The sequence below is a fragment of the Mytilus galloprovincialis genome, chromosome 1 (assembly GCF_965363235.1).
Source record: "Mytilus galloprovincialis chromosome 1, xbMytGall1.hap1.1, whole genome shotgun sequence".
In the NCBI taxonomy this organism is placed as follows: Eukaryota; Metazoa; Mollusca; class Bivalvia; order Mytilida; family Mytilidae; genus Mytilus; species Mytilus galloprovincialis.
Window position 1 is genome coordinate 49,251,288 of NC_134838.1, and position 19,672 is coordinate 49,270,959.

The following is a 19,672-nucleotide window of genomic DNA, read 5'->3' on the forward strand; positions in this document are numbered from 1 at the left end:
TTTAAACAGTTAACAAACAATTTATTGATATATATTATCTAACAAATCTTCAAAACCTTATAGTACTAAACGTATTTAAAAATATACAATCAATAAAACCGTATTTTATAATATCACAAACTACGTATACACATGTATACTAAAAATAAATAGTTAACTTAGCATTCCTTATTACCTACATGAAGCATTACAATAATCATTCAAAATATTAAGAGCATTTTTAAAGGCAATTTAATTTTTAGTAGAAACTTATTACAATGTACCTTTAGTGCTGCTATTTGAACATCAGCTTTTACATATATGTTCTATATAGACTAGGACAGTGGGCCCAAAATTTTATTACATTATCACATTATTATTAGCTGTGTCAGTTATAAATCAACCTTATGCAAGTGCACATACTTGTATAAGACTTGATTGACTTGGGTACATTCAAATACAAAATGAAAGATGAGTGTTGGTCTGTTTTGAAGGGTTGTTATTAATAAGGTGGTACCCAACACTTTCACTAAAATTAATTTGGCTCGTTTAATTTTCCTAAAATTTTGACAAAGTATTAACTTTGACCATTTAACAAAAATATAAAAATTTCACAAATTTTGAACCAACCATTTTATCAGAAAACTTACACTGGTTATATACCGGTAGCAGTTTGACAAACACCAATTTTGATCACTGAGAAGCTTACTATTCCCTGTACAACACAACGTAATTTAAACGTTTAACTGACTTTACAGAGTTATCTCCCTGTAGTGTTAGGTTCCACCTTAACTCAATTTTCCTTCAATTATCATATGATACAATTCCGAACTTGAAAATGTTTAATAGATTGCAATATTTACAGCAAAGATACCCTGAATCAGTAAGGTTTCGCATCCAAACTATGACTAGTCTCATTGGGGTTCATCACATTTGGACGGTTATTATGCATTAAAATCATATATTCTGAAATCAAATCATTATTATATGAATTTTTCTATCTTCAAATAGTTTGGACAAATTAAGATACTTTACATGTGTTAAAAAAATGAAAGAGGTTAACAAGTAAAAATTGCACAAATTCTGTAAACAAGATTTTAAAAACTATCTTTTTTTTTAATTTCTTATAAAAATATATATGAACATAAACATGCTTAATTGAAAAAAATGATAATTATAGAAAGTTGTATCTTTACAAAAATTTGAAGCACCATTTGGAAAGAGCGATTTTCTTATTTTTTAAATGAAATAAATACTTTATAAATTAATTATGTACATACATGTAGTACTATTCTAGTTTTACCTTCTTTAGGAACTTCCAAAACTTTATGCTTAAAAGCCAGGGATGCAAAAAATACACTGAAACCAAAGGAGTTATATTATAACCAAAAGGGACCTTAACATTCTGATTTCATTAACATCGATGTATTGATTACATTTGTAAAAGTTAAATTGATTTGCTGCTTCCAAGAATTAGTTCAACCACAAATGGTTTTAGTGTTATGAGTGAAATTGAATGTTGCTTCTAAATTTTAATACATTGTGACAATTTACCATTACTTCTAAACATACAACTTCATTAGCATGATTTTGGTTATTTTTCTATTCTAAGAAATTCATGTTTAGTAGCAATTATTTTTGTTTTAATCTTTATTGACACGAAAAATCTAGGTATTTTTTTCTCTCTCAGAGGAAACTACTTAAAATGTTAACCACACTATAGCACTATAGCTCTAACATGAAAAAAATACTTTCAATTCTATGTTGTAAGTATGAATTCTTTAGTATAAATTAAAGTGCAGTATTACTGATTAAATGTAAAGGTTTTAGCAATACTGTGGATTCATTATTATTCGTTGGATACCAATTTTCGTGGGTTTCGTGGGTTCATGTGAACCATAAATTCAAATGTTCAACGAATATCATATTTTCAATAGGCTTTGTATACAGAGATTGACAAAACCACGAAATCCAATATCCATGAATATGCATATTTTTAGCAATCCACGAAAATTAATACTCTCGAAAATAAATGAATCCACAGTAGTTTCAAATAGTAAATGCAAAGATGACTTTATCTAAGTTGGTTTTAACTAATATGAAAAAAAACATGTTTATTTACACATAGCATTCCCCTTCTGAGGCCTCAGGTCTCCTTTGGAGCTGTTGCCAAGTAAAATTGTTTTTCTGTGATAACTGATTTGTTATGACATTTAAATTAACATTAACATCACCATCAGTTTCTATTGATAAAGCTGTACCAAAGTCATTGATTAAAGAATTCTCACTTTCATCTTCACAAATGTCTCCTTCGAAAGGTCTTTGATCACGTTCAATTAACTCTCCTACAACTTTTCCATTCTCATCACTCATCTCTCTAGCAATACTTTGATAATTATCACATTTCTGTCTGTGAGCATCCAGTTTGTCTCCCTGATCGTAATTTATATTTGTTTCCGTGTTTTGAATGGGAGCTTCAACATTATCGTCCATTTGACTGAATAGCTGATTTGAATCGTATTGTTCTTCATTTTGATCATTATACATATAAGCCGTATTTTGGCTTTGTACATCATCATTGTTCACTAAAGTGTTATCTTCATCATCATCTTCTTCTTCATTTTCACACACGGATTCATCAGAATACTGTGTGGCAAACATTAATTGCTGCTGAAATCGGGCAAAGAAATCGTCTCTAGATTTTGTAAACTTTTCCTTTACTACTGGGTCTTCTTCTGAAACTAATTTCAGATTTTCTGATCGTCTTTCTTCACGGTCCATTCGTTCTTGCTCCAAATCAAGTTCTTCTTCACACTCTGGCTGATGATCATCGAGTTGCTGAAGTGATTCCTCATTTTCACATTCAAGAGATGATTCAGTGGTTTCATTTGCATTGTTTTCTTCAATATTTGCAACTTCGTCACTATTTTCATATGTGTTTTCCTCAATTTGAATAACTTCTGCGTTTTCCTCTACAACAACCATTTCCTTAGTTCCATTGAATTCCTCTTCATATTTTTTAATCTCTGCTAATTTCTGTTGCACTTGGAGTTCCGTTGCAACAGTACCGGGAACTCTATGATCATATCCCATCTGGAGTAGTAAAGGTTCTGGTATAGGTTGACCTGGTGGGAATTGAGACAACATGGATGCCAAATGTGGATTAAAACTTGACGGATCAATAATCACACATCCACCGTGAGAACTAGCATCCACTACATTTGAATACTGCATAGTTGTTTGCTCAATCGTGCTGACTGAATCATAGACTGAAAAAAATATAGCAAACAATGTTAATTCTAAAAGTCAGATTTTAAAATGTAGTTCTGCACCTAGCCCCAAACTAACTGTCACATAAAATTAAAGAAATTAAAAAAATAAAAAATTATGCCAAATTCATATATTTGACATAAAAAGCAGAAATCATATCTTAGACTCCATAATACAATCAAAATTGATTTTTTTTTCTCTGAAACATGGCAAATGCTCTTTTACTGTAACATCAAAAATTTAAAAAACAAGAGTGCACACACTGAAATGTCTCGCCTTCTTTACTAACCATTGATATTATGTTGATAGTCCTAAGTATAAAGCGTTATTACAACTGTCACATAAACTTAACATTAAACAAGATAGTTAAACAAAGACCAATGAACCATGAAAATGAGGTCAAGGTCAGATGAACCATGCCAGGCAGACATGTACAGCTAACAATGCTTCCATACAACAAATATAGTTGACCTTTTACTTATAGTTTAAGAAAAATAGACCAAAACACAAAAACTTAACACTGTCCAATGAACCGTGCAATTGAGGTCATGGTCAAATAAAACCTGCGGGACTGACATATAGATCATAATATATTTCCATACACCAAATATAGTTGACCTTTTGCATATAATATTAGATAAAAAGATCAAACTTAAAAACTTAACTTTGACCACTGAACCATGAAAATGAGGTCAAGGTCAGATGACATCTGCCCGCTAGACATGTACACCTTACAATCATTCCATACAACAAATATAGTAGACCTATTGCATAAAGTATTAGAAAAACAGACCAAAACACAAAAACTTAACTATAACCACTGAACCATGAAAATGAGGTCAAGGTCAGATGACACCTGCCAGTTGGACATGTACACCTTCCAGTCCTTCCATACACCAAATATACTAGCCCTATTGCTTATAGTATCTGAGATATGGACTTGACCACCAAAACTTAACCTTGTTCACTGATCCATGAAATGAGGTCGAGGTCAAGTGAAAACTGTCTGACGGGCATGAGGACCTTGCAAGGTACGCACATACCAAATATAGTTATCCTATTACTTATAATAAGAGAGAATTCAACGTTACAAAAATTCTGAACTTTTTTTTCAAGTGGTCACTGAACCATGAAAATGAGGTCAAGGACATTGGACATGTGACTGACGGAAACTTCGTAACATGAGGCATCTATATACAAAATATGAAGCATCCAGGTCTTCCACCTTCTAAAATATATAGCTTTTAAGAAGTGAGCTAACACCGCCGCCGCCGCCGTAGCCGCCGCCGGATCACTATCCCTATGTCGAGCTTTCTGCAACAAAAGTTGCAGGCTCGACAAAAAACCACTGTGTTTGCAATTTATTCATTTTAAAATTATTGCTTGTCAGTATACATAGTTCGTAACATAAGGCATTTGAGAGCAAAATATAAAATATCCAGATCATCTTCCTTCTAAAATATTCAGCTTTATGCAAATATCTACTACCACTGTCATTCCCCCTGGTTTAGCATCGCTACATCTCACATTTTGTAACAAACCTTGTATGTGATTTATTTGAAAACTTGAATGCTATCAAACGGTGACTCTTCTTTCTTACCTCCATTTCTTCTATTAAAACTATTCATGAAATCCTCCTCTAGTTTTTCTAAATCTGTAAATGCCTGCAAATGTAAACATATATCTAATCACGTTTTTTTTTTTTATCATTTTCATTAAAAACATATTCTTATTTTATTTACTGATTGTTGAAAAAAAAACATCTGATAGATTATTTTTTTCAAAGTTTTAATGTTTACAGAATTTATTCCTAACTTGCTCTGAGCTTAAATAACTCTGAATTATCAGTGTGTGAATGAAATAAATAAACAAATCATGCGCAAAAGAAAAAGACAATAACATAAATAAAATAACTTAAAAATGGTACTAAAATTTGGGTAAGTAAGCTTCATGAAACCGATATTCCATATAAAATAAAGTGTCATTTAAATATGGTCAAATATGATATAATACAACTTTGGATATATAAAAATATACAATTTCTCCAAAAAAGATATTCCTGAATGTTGGACCATATGGAATTCTCCAGATTTGCAACAATGAAATGGCTTTTTTAATTAACACTCAGCTAGATTCAGTAGGAAAAATCCTAACACTTACCATTTTCATTTCTGGTCGACCTTTCTTTAATTTGGATGTGCATGCCTGGGCCAGTTTGAACACAGAATTATACAAATCCTGAGGAATGTTTTTATCATTTGGATCACACATGTTGTAAAATTTCTCTTCATTATCACCAACCATTTCAATTATATACTCAACCTAAAAAAAGAAATTTCAAATATTAGGCCACACCAATTTAATTCCTTGTTCGACGGACCCACCCGCACCTTTTTTTTCAAAACAGATTTTTAAAATTTTTTGTATATTCCCCCTTCCTGCATCTGGAAATGTAATCATGTCTATATCCCCCACCGTTGTTTTGTAAATATTATAAAAAGATATCAACATTTGTTTTTAATATCACAGTCTAACCTGTATATAACGATTTTAAACCCATAAGCACCCCATCACACTGTGTAAATATCTGTGTGAATATTTATTTCAGCATGAATTGATTTATCCCACGTGGGAGTGCTTCGATTGATAACAGTGGAAATACCTGTACAGAACAAAACATTGGTTTCTTTCCCCCTTACTTATATTCCCTACCAAAAAATGTTCGTTGTTAGAATAAAGTACAAAGAACTTCTGAATGATTTGCCTTCAACTGCAATTATATTGTATGCTGGCAAAACAAAACTATCCATAGCCACTGCATGTTTATTCACCCGTCCTGATTGATTCAGGGGCCTGTCGTTCAGCATTTCTCATTTGTTGATGTGGGTCATTTGTATTTTCCCGTTTGGATATATAAATTAGATAGTCGGTTTTCCTATTCAAATTGTGTACACTTATAATTTTGGGGTCCCTTATAGGTTGCTGTTTGGTCTGGATCAAAGCCCTGTGTAAAAGGCCGTACTTTGACCTGTGTTGGTTATAATCAGGTTGGAAACAACCCTCTTCTTCTGATGATGATGATATACAGTTACAGCTTCATTAACCAATTTAATATTGAAGATTACGAACTGTTGCATGCGCGGAGTATATGATTAAAAAATATGAACAAAAATTTATCTTTAAATTTGTAGAATACTTGGTGATATTTACATGAAAGAAAACAACAAGTGACAAGGGGTCATTTTACTGTTGTAGAAAAGGAAATATAAATACAAAGGATTTGTATAGTGCTACTATAAAAAAAAACCTTTGAAAACTAAGATTTTTTTACTCAAAAAGAGGAGAAATACATCACATTTTAAACAACTTTTCTAAAAGAGGGGTCCACTTATTTTGAATAATATGAAAATGTGTTAACATAGTTTAAGTCCAGAAATATTAAATAAACAGCTGCGCCATGAGCGCATGATACGCCTGACGTCTTATGTGGAAGTCTTATGCAATAATCATAAATAGTTTCTGAGAAAGTTTTAAGCAATAACCATATATTGTTTTAGAGACACGACGGGACATGTGATACCCCCCACCCTGTTTTTTTTTTTACAAAAAACTAAATATTACCAAAATAAAATTTTGAATCAAAACCAAAAAGTATACAGATCTTTAGATTAATATAACAAAGAAGTGTGTAAAGTTTTAAGCAATAATCATAAATTATTTTTGAGATACGGCACGACATGTAAAAAAACCCTCCCCTGTTTTACAAAATACTCAATAACTCAAAAAATAAAATTTTGAATAATCACCAAAAAGTATACAGATCTTTAGATTAATATAACGTGTAAAGTTTTAAGCAATAATCATAAATTGTTTTTGAGATACGGCACAACATGTAAAAAAAACTCCCCCTTTTTTTACAAAATACTCAATAACTCAAAAATGAAATTTTGAATCATCACCAAAAAGTATACAGATCTTTAGATTAATATAACAAAGACATGTGTAAAGTTTTAAGCAATAACCTTAAATAGTTTTTGAGATATGGCGCAACATGTAAAAAAACCCTCCCCCTTTTTTACAAAATACTCAATAACTCAAAAATGAAATTTTGAATCAACTCCAAAAAGTATACAGATATTGAGATGAATATAACTAAGAAGTGTTTAAAGTTTTAAGTCATAATCAAGAATCGTTTTTGAGATACAGTGCGACATGTGAAAAAAACACACCCTTGTTTTAGTTATAAAGTGCTGTAACTCAAAAAGTTTAAATCTTATGTTCACCAAAAAGTATACAGATCATTTGACCATCATAAGAAACAACTATATTAAGTTTCATGAAATTTGGATAAGTCGTTCTCAAGTTACGGTGCAACATGTTTACGCCGGACAGACGGACAGACAGACGGATGGACGGACGGACATTTGTATACCATAATACGTCCCATCAAAATTTTGACGGACGTATAAAAATTCTTGGACATGTTTTGACCATATAATACAAGATAGAGATATAGCTCTTTGGGAAAATATGAGCCCTGTCAAAGTACAAGTGATAAATCAAGTTTTAATATTTTCAAAACCTACTATTTTATGTTTACAAAAAAAAATATAATCGCTCACCTTTACTTTTTAAGCTTCGCCTCAAAAATTTGCAAATTAAATATTTTTTTATTAAAATTTTCAAATCGCTCGGCCGCCCCAATTTTTGGAGTCCAAATATCCGTAGAACAAGAAATTAAATTGGTGTGGCCTTATATATATATATATATATTATATGTTATTCAGGTCTCAGACAGGGTATATACTGGGACATTCTCGGCTTAAGAGTTTATATTCCCTGAGCCAAAGGCGAAGGGGATATAAGCCCTAAGGTGGGAATGTAACAGTATGTACCCTGTTGGAAACCTGAATTACACATATATTACGGATTACCCCTGACTTAATGTTATTTTCCAGTACAGGTATTTGTTGAACATTCACAATGCAGCATGTATATTTATTACATGTTTATTGTTTCTTTAATATTTTGAGTAATCCATTAATCCATTTAAATGCACCTTTTTAATCTTGACAATTTTTTCCAATAAAAAATAGTTTCAATAAAGTTTTTAGATATCATATTTTGAGTTTGTATGTGTGTGTGGCTTTGTTTTTTACAACACATATATTGAAAAACCCAACCTGATATGTTTGGCATACATGAAGGATTTTCTAATTTGCTGTGAACATAATTATATTGTGTATGTAATAATTTATAATAACACTTTTAACATTACATTTAAGTATTAAAAGTGTAAATTGCGTGATTTTGTATTAAAAATGTATTATTAACTGAAGCACGTCATTATTTTCCCTCTGTGAGCCTCTGACATTCCTTACTAATAGTGGTCTGTATAGCTTTTGACTACGTCACATAGTAACCGGTGTTATGATGATGTTTTTGAGGTTCCAATTAGGGATAAAAACATCGTATATACCCCGGCAGTTTCCTGAATATATGCTGACATCTCTGTGTTTTTATCCAATCACAAACCTCGACACATTTGTAATCCATAATATTATATATATTGATATATTGTGATGAAGAAATCCTAAAATTATATTTACTCTCAATATCTTTTTATAATGCAAAATATTGTAATTACCAGTATCATTAATGCGGTATAAATCCTTGAACAATGTGCATGTCAAATTCAACAACCATCAATTCGCCTTTTCAGAATCTAAAGGACTATGGGTAATCTCATAGTTCGTACACCAAAATGAAAATCACGTTACATTATTGGATGGATCTCCATTGTTTAGAACATCCTTATCCAAACACAAGGTTTTGGTGTACACTTTTGAAAATATTACCCAGAATGCACTAGATTCTGAAATGGTGAATTGATCAGTATAAACTAGACAGTTATGTCTCTAAAAACTTCAACTGTAAAACCTGTCTTGACAAAACCCCTATCTTAGCTTTATCCTAATTCAAAGGTTTTTGGTGTTCACAATTTAAAAAAGTAGAACATATTGATTATACCGGTATGTCCATTACAATAGATCAGTCTAGACAAGTTTCAAGTTTATTCTATTCAGGTCCTGTCTGTTTTTGACAGTTTTCACTTTAAATCATCATTGATTGTGTACAAAAAATCATGCATAATATGAAAAAAAATTATCAAACATTCCTGCAAAATATATCATGTGTAATTAATCCAACAACAAATGGAAGTTTTTAACAGCCTTGACTGGCTATACAGCCCTTGCATCGTCAGTACTTAATCCATGGCTAAGTGCTTGTTTTAAAACTGCCAATTTTCTTTCACACTTATTCATAGTCAGAACAAATGATTTTAAAAATGAAAGAATGTGAATACTGCATTGCACTAGACAAACACTTCTCTATAGTATTTATGTGCTCTTGAGCCGAACAGTCTATGATCATTTTCTTTAAAAGCAGATCACCGTCAAATAGGTATAACAACCAATCACCCAGAGCTCCAGATAAGCTGCGTATTTGCGTGATCACGCAATACAAATAATAAAAAACCCAATGCAATTGCCCATTGCAGGGTTCAATAATCCAATTAATTCAAAGGAAAACCCAATAATATGCCAAAACCATGAGTTCTCAACTCTTTTATTGGCTACTATTTGCGTTATTTACCCTTATCTGTTTACAGTCGTCGCGTAAACTATTTTTATAATATTTATATTTGGAAATTTCCTTTCGTTCTAAAAATAGATCCCTGCATCAAGTAGCTGAAATGGGTCCCTGTTAGAGTTTTCCGTTGCTCAAAGGGTACACATGTTTTTGAAAACATTTCGATCTTCTCGGCGTTTATCCAATTAGCGTGTGTCATGTAGTCATATTTTTTTCGCATTGCTCGGGATTTATCATAACATACATTGAATTAAAAAGAAAGTGAATGTCCGGTAAAAATATTGAATAGAAGCATGTTTTCTGCTTCTTTTGAAAAGCTGAGGAAAAGTTATGATGATAACAAGACTCAGCCAGTGTTTTTAGGAAGTGTCCATCAAACACACGGGCGTGTGTGCGGACCTTAACGAGAACATTGCTAATAAAAACAGGCAGGGTTTCCTCAAAAACGAAATCAGATGGAAAAAGTGAAAGGCCAAATCAATTATGACATGATAAAGCATCAGAAACCAAAAGTTCTAATAAAAGACAACTAAACCCAGATTTATGAAAATTGGAATAAAACAAAACCGTTCAAGTATAATTAGAGTTTATATACTATTTTGTTTTCATTTTATTGTTAAATAATGAATACACACATGCAGAATTTATTAAATAAAGGTATATTAGACGAGTGCCTGTGAATACATCTATCCGTTTTTTTACAGTTTATATGAGAAAATACAAAATTGGCAGAAGGTTTGAAACGGAACACAAATTAAACCTACAATTGCTCCTCAGTGAATAAACCAAATAAAACAGCTATCAAATAACCCTAACCCTAAACCAAATAAAACAGCTAAACAAAGAAAGAAACATATTTAAGATGGAAAAAATCTGGGGTTGCTATTGCCTAAATATTCAATATTGTGTTGATGAGAAACCCAATACATTAAGGAGCTTGGTGGTGAAAAACCCAATTTGATATTAACATGAGGGGTGAATTGGAATTGACCATGCAATTAAAAAACTTTTTCACCCAATTATATTTGAAAATAGTGGGTTAAAAACCCAATTTGTGAATTCTTATCTTGAGCTCTGAATCACCCCAAGCACTAGAGGTTAGAATGTTACTACGTGACCACTAAGGCAACTCAACAAAATGAACTATAAACAGCCAATGACTAAAAGTCATAAGAAAACATATTTCATTGAAGTTCAGTGAAAAATTATGTACATTCTCATCACTTAAACATTTTTCATTTGGTTTTGACTAGAAACAAATTATAATTACTTACCAAAAATTTATTATCAGATCCTTCTCTTCTTTCATCATAAGATTTCTCCCCTGTACAGACTTCATAAATTACCTGACATAAAACAAAAGCATATTTGTTTAAAACAAGATTGTGTCCCTAGTACACAGATGTCCCACTCACACTATCATTTCCTATGTTCAGTGGCCATGAATTGGGGTAAAATCTCTAATTTGGAATTAAAACTAGAAAGATCATACCATAGAAAACATTGCACTAAGTTTCAAGTTGATTGGGCTTCAACTTCATCAAAAACTTCCTTGACCAAAAAATTTAGCCTGATGAGGGACAGACTGACAGATTGATGAATGGACGGACGAATGGACAGACAGACCGAAAAACATCATGAACATAATGCCCCTAGGTGGAGCATACAAAATTACAGAATAAAAGAAGAAGAAAAAATAAGATGCGACTTTATGTATATACTGTGGATTCATCATTTTTTGGGGGGGTACCAATTTTCGAGGATTTCGTTGTTACAGGTGAACCACAAAATTAAATGTTCAACGAATGACAAATTTGTTTAGACTTATATATACACAAATATGCAAGTTTTCCTTTATCCACAAAAATTGGTACCCATGAAAATAAATGAATTCACAGTAAAATAAGGTCTGATTTCAATCTGAGAAAACATGATCACACTTTTCTTACACATATTCAATAGGCTGTGTTTAAGGGAACTAAAATTCAACTTTGTAAAGTTGCAAATAATTTGTTTACATTCCAAAAAAATAATGCAATCATAATATACTATTTATGAACATCAATATACTTACTACACCATATGAATAAGTATCTCCTTTGACAGACATTTTAGACCCTCTTTGAGCCTCAGGGGGCAGATATGCCCTGGTCTGATACTGTTTAGTATCAGCTTGCTTTTTTGTGATATGTGTCAGTAGACCAGTCTCGGAACCAGTTGTTGCATGTTGTGCCATTCCTAAATCTGATATTTTGGCTTCAAAGTTGCTGTCTAATAGAATGTTCCCACTGAAAAATTTATTAATTCTTATTAATTTTTACATTAAAGATCATCTACTAAAACTGCATGGTTGTAAATCTAAGAGAAATAATAACATTTCACAAAAGATGCATATAACCAAGGATTTGTATAGTTAACTATACAAATCCTTGATATAACTGATCTCAAATGAAGTATATTTAAAGATACAGTTAACTTAATTGTGAAAACTCAGGTTATTGTTCATCAATATTTCTGATATGAGCACAGATGTAAAATTTCATCAATGTCAGTGAAGTAAGTGTAGATCATGGTGACAACTAGTTACTGAGATTTTACTGTTGACACAGACATGCATGCTTACACCAACATGGATAAAGGGTTACTCTCATAGTTCTTCATCTAATTCATTGACAGGAACTTATGAAAATAATCAGAACTCCAAATTCCAATACCAGGCCTTGAAGGCATAAAACTTTGCTCAGTGCTCTGAGCACAAAAATTATGCTCGAAACATGAAATCCAGCAATTTGATTGGTTGATTTTCGAGTCTGAGTACAAAAATCATGCTTGAAAGTTTTATGACTGTGAGGCCAGGTTATTAAACCTTATGATAAGACATCAGTAATAACGCTCATAATTTAATTATAAAATTAATCATATGTTAACATTTTAATGTCCACATGTATGAGCAGTGATTCTGTCAATGTATGTAGAAACTGTAAACCACAGGCAGCACCTCTCAGGATTCCTTACCTTTTAATGTCCCCATGTATGAGTGGTGTATCAGTCAATGTATGTAAGAACTGTAAACCACAGGCAGCACCTCTCAGGATTCCTAGTCTTTGTTTCCATGTTAATGCAGGGGTATTGTTCTAAAATTACAGTTATATGTGAGGTTAAATCTAAGAAAAATATTTAAATATAAAATAGTTTTACCATGATTCAATTTATTTTATACTTTCTGCTAAATTTTTCATGAATTGTTCATTTTGTAAAAAATAGCAATAGCAAAAACCTGTTTTTTTTTTCTAAATATTGTAAACTCAATTAAGTGCTCTAAATTTTATTTTCAATCTTCATAAAACTTTTTTACATATTTTAAAAAAAAAAATAAATCCATTGTATAATTTTTAAATAATGTTAACCTTTTAAAATCATCGATTCAATTAAGATTCAGGTTGACACAAATGCATGAAACTTAGATTCGTGGATGATATCTCAACTGATATCATCAATTGATATACAAGACAAACATCAGCCATGGAGTCATCTGATTGGTCAATCATTACAGAGATATATACCTTGCATGCTATTCTATCTTCCAGAGAACCGTTAGGCATCAATTGATATACAAGACAAACATCAGCCATGGAGACATCTGATTGGTCAATCATTACAGAGTTTCATACCTTGCATGCTATTCTATCTTCCAGAGAACCGTTAGGCATCAATTGATATACAAGACAAACATCAGCCATGGAGTCATCTGATTGGTCAATCATTACAGAGATACATACCTTGCATGCTATTCTATCTTCTAGAGAACCATTAAGCATCAACTGATATACAAGACAAACATCAGCCATGGAGACATCTGATTGGTCAATCATTACAGAGTTTCATACCTTGCATGCTATTCTATCTTCTAGAGAACCATTAGGCATCAATTGATATACAAGACAATCATCAGCCACAGAGACATCTGATTGGTCAATCATTACAGAGATACATACCTTGCATGCTATTCTATCTTCCAGAGAACCATTAGGCATCAATTGATATACAAGACAAACATCAGCCATGGAAACATCTGGCTGATCAATCATATAGCCATACAGTAACACTATGTTGTTGTGTCTATACCTAAAATAGAAATTGTAGACAATATTACCCGGTAACATATTTTTCTTCTTTTATTTTGTAAAATGAATTTTGCCTGATCAAACACAAGAATTTTATATGAAAGCCAAATTATAGATCTTTCTAGCTTGTTACTCTGTTCTTCACTCATACATTCTCTAGCACTCAGTAAATAATTGAAGTCAGTAATAAATGGAGAAAACAAGAGAGTGCTGAGCATAACATCAATTATCACACTTAAGGTTCAAGGGTCGATTTCACAAAAAAACTTACGACTAAGATTGATCGTAAATATTACTGATTTGTTCATGACTTAAGACCAATCTTAGTCGTAAGTTTTTTTGTGAAACAAACTCCAGAGATCCATCAACAAACTTCATTCGTAACAAAAAAAAATGTAAAACATTTAATAATTAAGACACTAATATGTCTGACCCCGTTTTTGATTGTGTTAACAAATTTTTTTTTTTTAAGGTGAAGTATTTGTTTCCTGTTTAAATAACAAGAAGGCATGTTCATTCTTTAAAAGGTCATACAAGTAGATTTTAAAAGAAACAGATCCTTTTATTGAGTTGATATCAATTTGCAATGATTATTTGCCAGAAAGAAATTCATCTGATCTTGCTTAAATAGGAAAATCAAGAGAAGATCTACTGTAATACCTTTGTTGAGCACGAGATAAGTTTTGTTTGTCAGTTTGTTTTCAACTTATGAGTTTGAATATTCCTTTGGTATCTTTCAACTCTCTTTTTGAAGAACATGAGGAAATAAAAATCTTTAACAAAGGTGAACATGTAATGAAAATAAAGGGTCAAGTATCTACATACTTGCTTAAAGTTGCTAGCTCTCTTTTGACTTGCTGTTCTATATTGCCATTCACATCTTCTCTCTGTAATGGTTGAAACTAATATTATTCAAAATGAATGAAATGAAAACAAAAATTAGAAAAAAAATTGTGCTTCTGAATATTTGTTTTATTTATAGATTTAATGACTTTCACAGAATTTAAATCTACATGAATGGTCTCACAGCAGTGTTCTTGGATTAAATGATGAAAGTTGTTGGTTCCTTCCCAACTTGAGTTAAACCAATACCTTTTAAATTTGTTTTAACTGCTTTACCTCTTTCAGGTGGTACGTAAAACTACAGGGAGATAACTCCGTAAAAATCAGCTGAACGTTTTAATCACACTCTCTTGTAAAGGATATACTGTGGATTCATTTATTTTCATGGGTAGCAATTTTCGTGGATAAAGGAAAACTTGTATGTTCGTGGTAATTTAATTTCGTTGTTTTGCCAAGGTCTTCATACAAGCCTATATAGAGCATTTGTCATTCGTTGAAAAACAAATTTTGTGGTTTACCTGTACCCACGAAATCCACGAAAATTAGTATTCAACGAATAATAAAGAAGCTACAGTATTTGCTTCTCAATGATCAAAATAAGTGTATGTCAAACTGCTATATATCCAATGAATTTTTTTTATAAAGTTGGTGGTTCAAGATTTTGAAATTTTAAGGTCAAAGTTAATATTTTGTAAAAATTTTATGAAAATTAATTAAGACAAATTAATTTTAGTCAAGGTGTTTGTCTTTTGTATGCAGCATTTTACTTAACTGACATCAATAAGTCTCACATTCCGGGTTCGAAAATCAATTGAATAAATACATGTAAAAATACTGAATTCACAGTATTACATTTTTTTATCCAATATTTTTTGCATGTCAGATTGCACAATTTCACTAAACAAAACTCATAGAATTCTTCAAACAAATATGACTTTAAAATATACAAATAATTCTACATGAAATAAATCCAAACACAAATACTTACTGAAAATAGTTTTTTAACAGCACATTTAGTATTTTTCAAAACTGCATGGAAAACTTTTCCATAGGCACCCTGTCCAATTAAATATTCATCACTGAATCCATTCGTTGCTTGAACAATTTCTTTGTAACTAAAACCATGAATTCCGTTTAAAGCTATAGAATAATCAACATCGTTATCTTTGGATTTGTGGTAACTTGAGGAACCATCGTCAATATCTTTGGATTTTTGGTACCCTGAGGAACTTTTGTTATTTTGTAATCTCTGTCTTAATGCCGTATTAGATGCCATATTGTCCATACTTTTTCCTGGGCCACTAACTCCTACTTCATGCATTATTGTTTTGTCTTCACTTTCAACTTCTTTACTCATTTGTTTCTTCATCTGCAACATTAAAATATTTAATGAATAAATTAAAACTAAGTAAAATTACTAGCATACCTGGGTCTAGCACAGACAACATGGGGCTTTTCTCCCTTATCTTTTTACCTAAGTTTCTAAACACTGAGACAGATACATACTTTGATATTACAGAAATACATAATATTACAGAATGAAATATCATACCATTTCTCTACCAAAAGCCTTATTCCAATCCCAAATCATTTTCACTGACATTTCAATTACTGTTGCAATAAAATATGATTTAAGGTGAAATAGACATAACTCTTGAAGGAATTTATTAAGGTTAAATATACAAGTACAGGCCCGTAGCCAGGAATTTCCAAAGGGGGGTTCGTTGGACTAACAAACTCGACTTTAACAGTCACAATTCGAACAGAACATCGACTTTAACAGTGCTATTTGTTTTCAAGGGGGGGTTCGGACGAACCCCCCGAACCCCCCCTGGCTACGGGTATGAAGTATTGTGCAAAGTTGATTCAAACTTACTGAAGGTTTAGAAATCAATCCTCCATCTAAATGTTTACTACCCATTTCCATTTTGTCTTTGAATGTATCACATCTGTTTAAATTGACATTGACATCTTCAACTTTTGGAGGGGAAGTCTTTCTGTTTTGTCCTTTCCCTGGCGGCTTAAGGCTTTCTAAAAACACGTACAAAATCTAGTAAACTTTATATTAAATTACAAAACAGTTGATTTAGATAAAACCCTTAAAAATTTCACAACAGGACTTCCACTAATTTTTACTTCCCTATTTGATACAGGTGAGACATGCCCAAAAATATCTCTCACCTTTAATGAGATTTCTGCTGTAGTACATTTGTACTTAGAAATATATTGTTACTACTAAAACATAACAAAATCATTTGGTGGTTGTTTCCTAGAACATGTGATTTTCTCTTAAGGATGTACTTAGGTGAGGTTAGGTAAAAATTAAGAAATTAAGAAATTAAAATTGATACTATAAGCTGGTAGAGCATCTATTAAGGATAAAGATAAGCTAAAAATATTGATAGGTCATGGACCTCCTTTTCGAGATATTTGAGATTTAAAATATGGCGGGAAATACTGACTCGGACTTTTACCTTATATAAGCATTGGTACTATTTGGGTCTCAAAACAAAAGAAAGAAAATTAAGAATCTTCTAAAATTTTAGTAAATGACCTTTCATGAGCTATTAAGTCTTATATGAAAAAATAAAGGGGTGTTATGGGGCAAAATATTTTACATTGTATTGTATGGAAAAACACCAAGGAGTCCGAACATTTAACACAAATTCCAAAACCTCACCTAAGTACATCCTTAAGGTTAAACCTAAATAGTTTTCTAACACCTTTTGAATTTTATTTTTACTTAATGTCTAGGCTCTACTGCATGATGTAAAAAAAAATAATGAATGTACCATTAAAGCTTAAATACGAAACAAGGAAATATGATTGTATTGCCAATGACACAACTAAATTACTATATATCCACCATAGAACATAGGACAAGGATGTATTATTGTATATAATCACAGGTCATTTTTAAAAAGACCTTAAATGGAGCAATAACCAAAACTTTAAAGAAAGCGATACAAGGCCTGTGAATAGCAAAAAGATAAGATCTTCAAAAAATATGTCTTACATCCTGATTCAAGTAAAAATCATCAGATAATAAAAAGCAATTATGGTAGAAAGCAACAAATGAAAACAACTGAAGCATGTATTTTCAATATAATTCCACCTTATGTAATAATGCTGTATTTTGATTGGATGAGAAACATGGTATTTTTCACCAATTTCTATATATTGAGATTTTCTTTTCTCTGCCGGGGTATTTGCCATTAGGGAATTCCATGTGCCGGGGTATTTGCTAGCAAATACCATGGCAGATGGGGAATACCATGTCTAAAAATAATTCAATGAATTATTTCTATTCTAATATGACAAATTCATGGTCATTCTAAATATATGGTTCCAGATGAAATATTAAGGATAAAAAGCATCATTATTGAATTTGGACCGAATGATGTAAAAATTCCGGGAATGACGTCATAAATGAAACTCAACGAAAACGAATTGTCAACCGGTCACATAAAACTGGAATCCACTTGTATTACGCTTCACTGAAACTGATGAACAAAGTGTAGTAGTCAGCCGAGAACCAGCTTATTATCATTAAAAGGGAGATATATATACAGTCAGTGACTGTACATAAAAAAATTGATAAGAAATGATTATACGGTCAATGTAATTTGACTGCGCAAATAGCACAGCTGCAGTGTATACAAAATTATACATTCAAGTCAAAATTTCATATGATACCTGGTTATAATAACGTTCTGAGGTGGAATATTCGGTGGAATTAAACAATTATATCATGCTTACAAGGGGTATTTGCCAAAAATACCGGTTTCAAGGTAATCAAATTTCCCTCGCCTAACGGCTCTGGATATTTGTACCTCTCAACAGGTATTTTTGGCAAATATCCCTTGTAAGCATGATATATTTGTATAAAATTCAATTATAAAAACACAACTGTTTTTTGTTTAAGACTCAATGTTCCATGTAGTACAATTTTTTCTCTCATTTATTTGTAGTGTTTGGCAAAAATCACAAAATATTATATCTATGAAAAATATTTTTTCCTTGATCAACAATGAATGAATCGGCTGTTTTCCTTACTAAAAAAATTATTTCTTGCAACAATAATTTGCTTCATTAAATAAGACCCAAATACTTACTGCTATCAAAATTATCTAAAGCTGCTTGTATTTGTGATGCCGTCCGGTCATCGTTACTGTTAACTTTCTTTGGTGAATAAAATGACTGAGTATCTCCTGACTCACTCGTAACTAGAAAAAAATACCAAAAGAAAAGTTAAATCTATTGCAAGGTCATTTTTCTGAGAACATGAGCTAATTTTATCTTAAGGTTGATGAGGGAGGGGGGATCTAAATTGAAATAATATATTTTTTTACTTCTTTGCCTAAGCGTAGTTTTTATGATAATGTTTTCTAAACATAATAAGCTTACTGTAGTCTGTATGGATAACAGAGCTTTTTTCAGCTGTTGAATATGCAAAATTGTAGGATTTTGTTTATATCCTCTTGGAAAAAACAAAAAATATGTGAATTGAGAGAAAACTAAACAATAGAGGTTTGAATGAAATATAAGCAAAAAGTTCATATATTTTTTTTTGGCTTTAAAAAGAAACCCAGAAAAATGGGGTCAGGGAACTTGTTTCTTACTAAAAAAAAATAGATAAACATACATTATAAAGGATTAATTTCCGGTATAGCACTGAACAGGAAATCAAATTACAAGTTCATTTTAGTTAATTACAGTGGATTGGAATTCATAATATAGCACTTTGAAGAACATCATTGATTTTGGATTAGATTTCACTTGAACCTTTCAATCAAAGTTGG

The 19,672-nt window shown here is 31.5% G+C and overlaps 1 protein-coding gene across 2 annotated transcripts in view; it reads right to left on the reverse strand.

The window, feature by feature from the left end:
* Window positions 1-19,672, reverse strand: part of LOC143076991 (uncharacterized) — a 29,955-nt gene continuing 10,283 nt past the window's right edge. For both annotated transcript variants that reach the window (XM_076252885.1, XM_076252891.1), the window contains exons 3-13: window positions 18,986-19,096; window positions 16,747-16,901; window positions 15,859-16,239; window positions 14,853-14,914; window positions 13,899-14,028; window positions 12,919-13,037; window positions 11,978-12,191; window positions 11,178-11,249; window positions 5,410-5,571; window positions 4,850-4,913; window positions 1-3,248 (exon numbers count right to left, since the gene is read on the reverse strand). In XM_076252885.1, coding sequence (XP_076109000.1) covers window positions 2,098-3,248; window positions 4,850-4,913; window positions 5,410-5,571; window positions 11,178-11,249; window positions 11,978-12,191; window positions 12,919-13,037; window positions 13,899-14,028; window positions 14,853-14,914; window positions 15,859-16,239; window positions 16,747-16,901; window positions 18,986-19,096 — 2,621 coding nt within the window. In that variant the 3' untranslated portion in view covers window positions 1-2,097. The remainder of the gene's footprint in view (window positions 3,249-4,849; window positions 4,914-5,409; window positions 5,572-11,177; window positions 11,250-11,977; window positions 12,192-12,918; window positions 13,038-13,898; window positions 14,029-14,852; window positions 14,915-15,858; window positions 16,240-16,746; window positions 16,902-18,985; window positions 19,097-19,672) is intronic.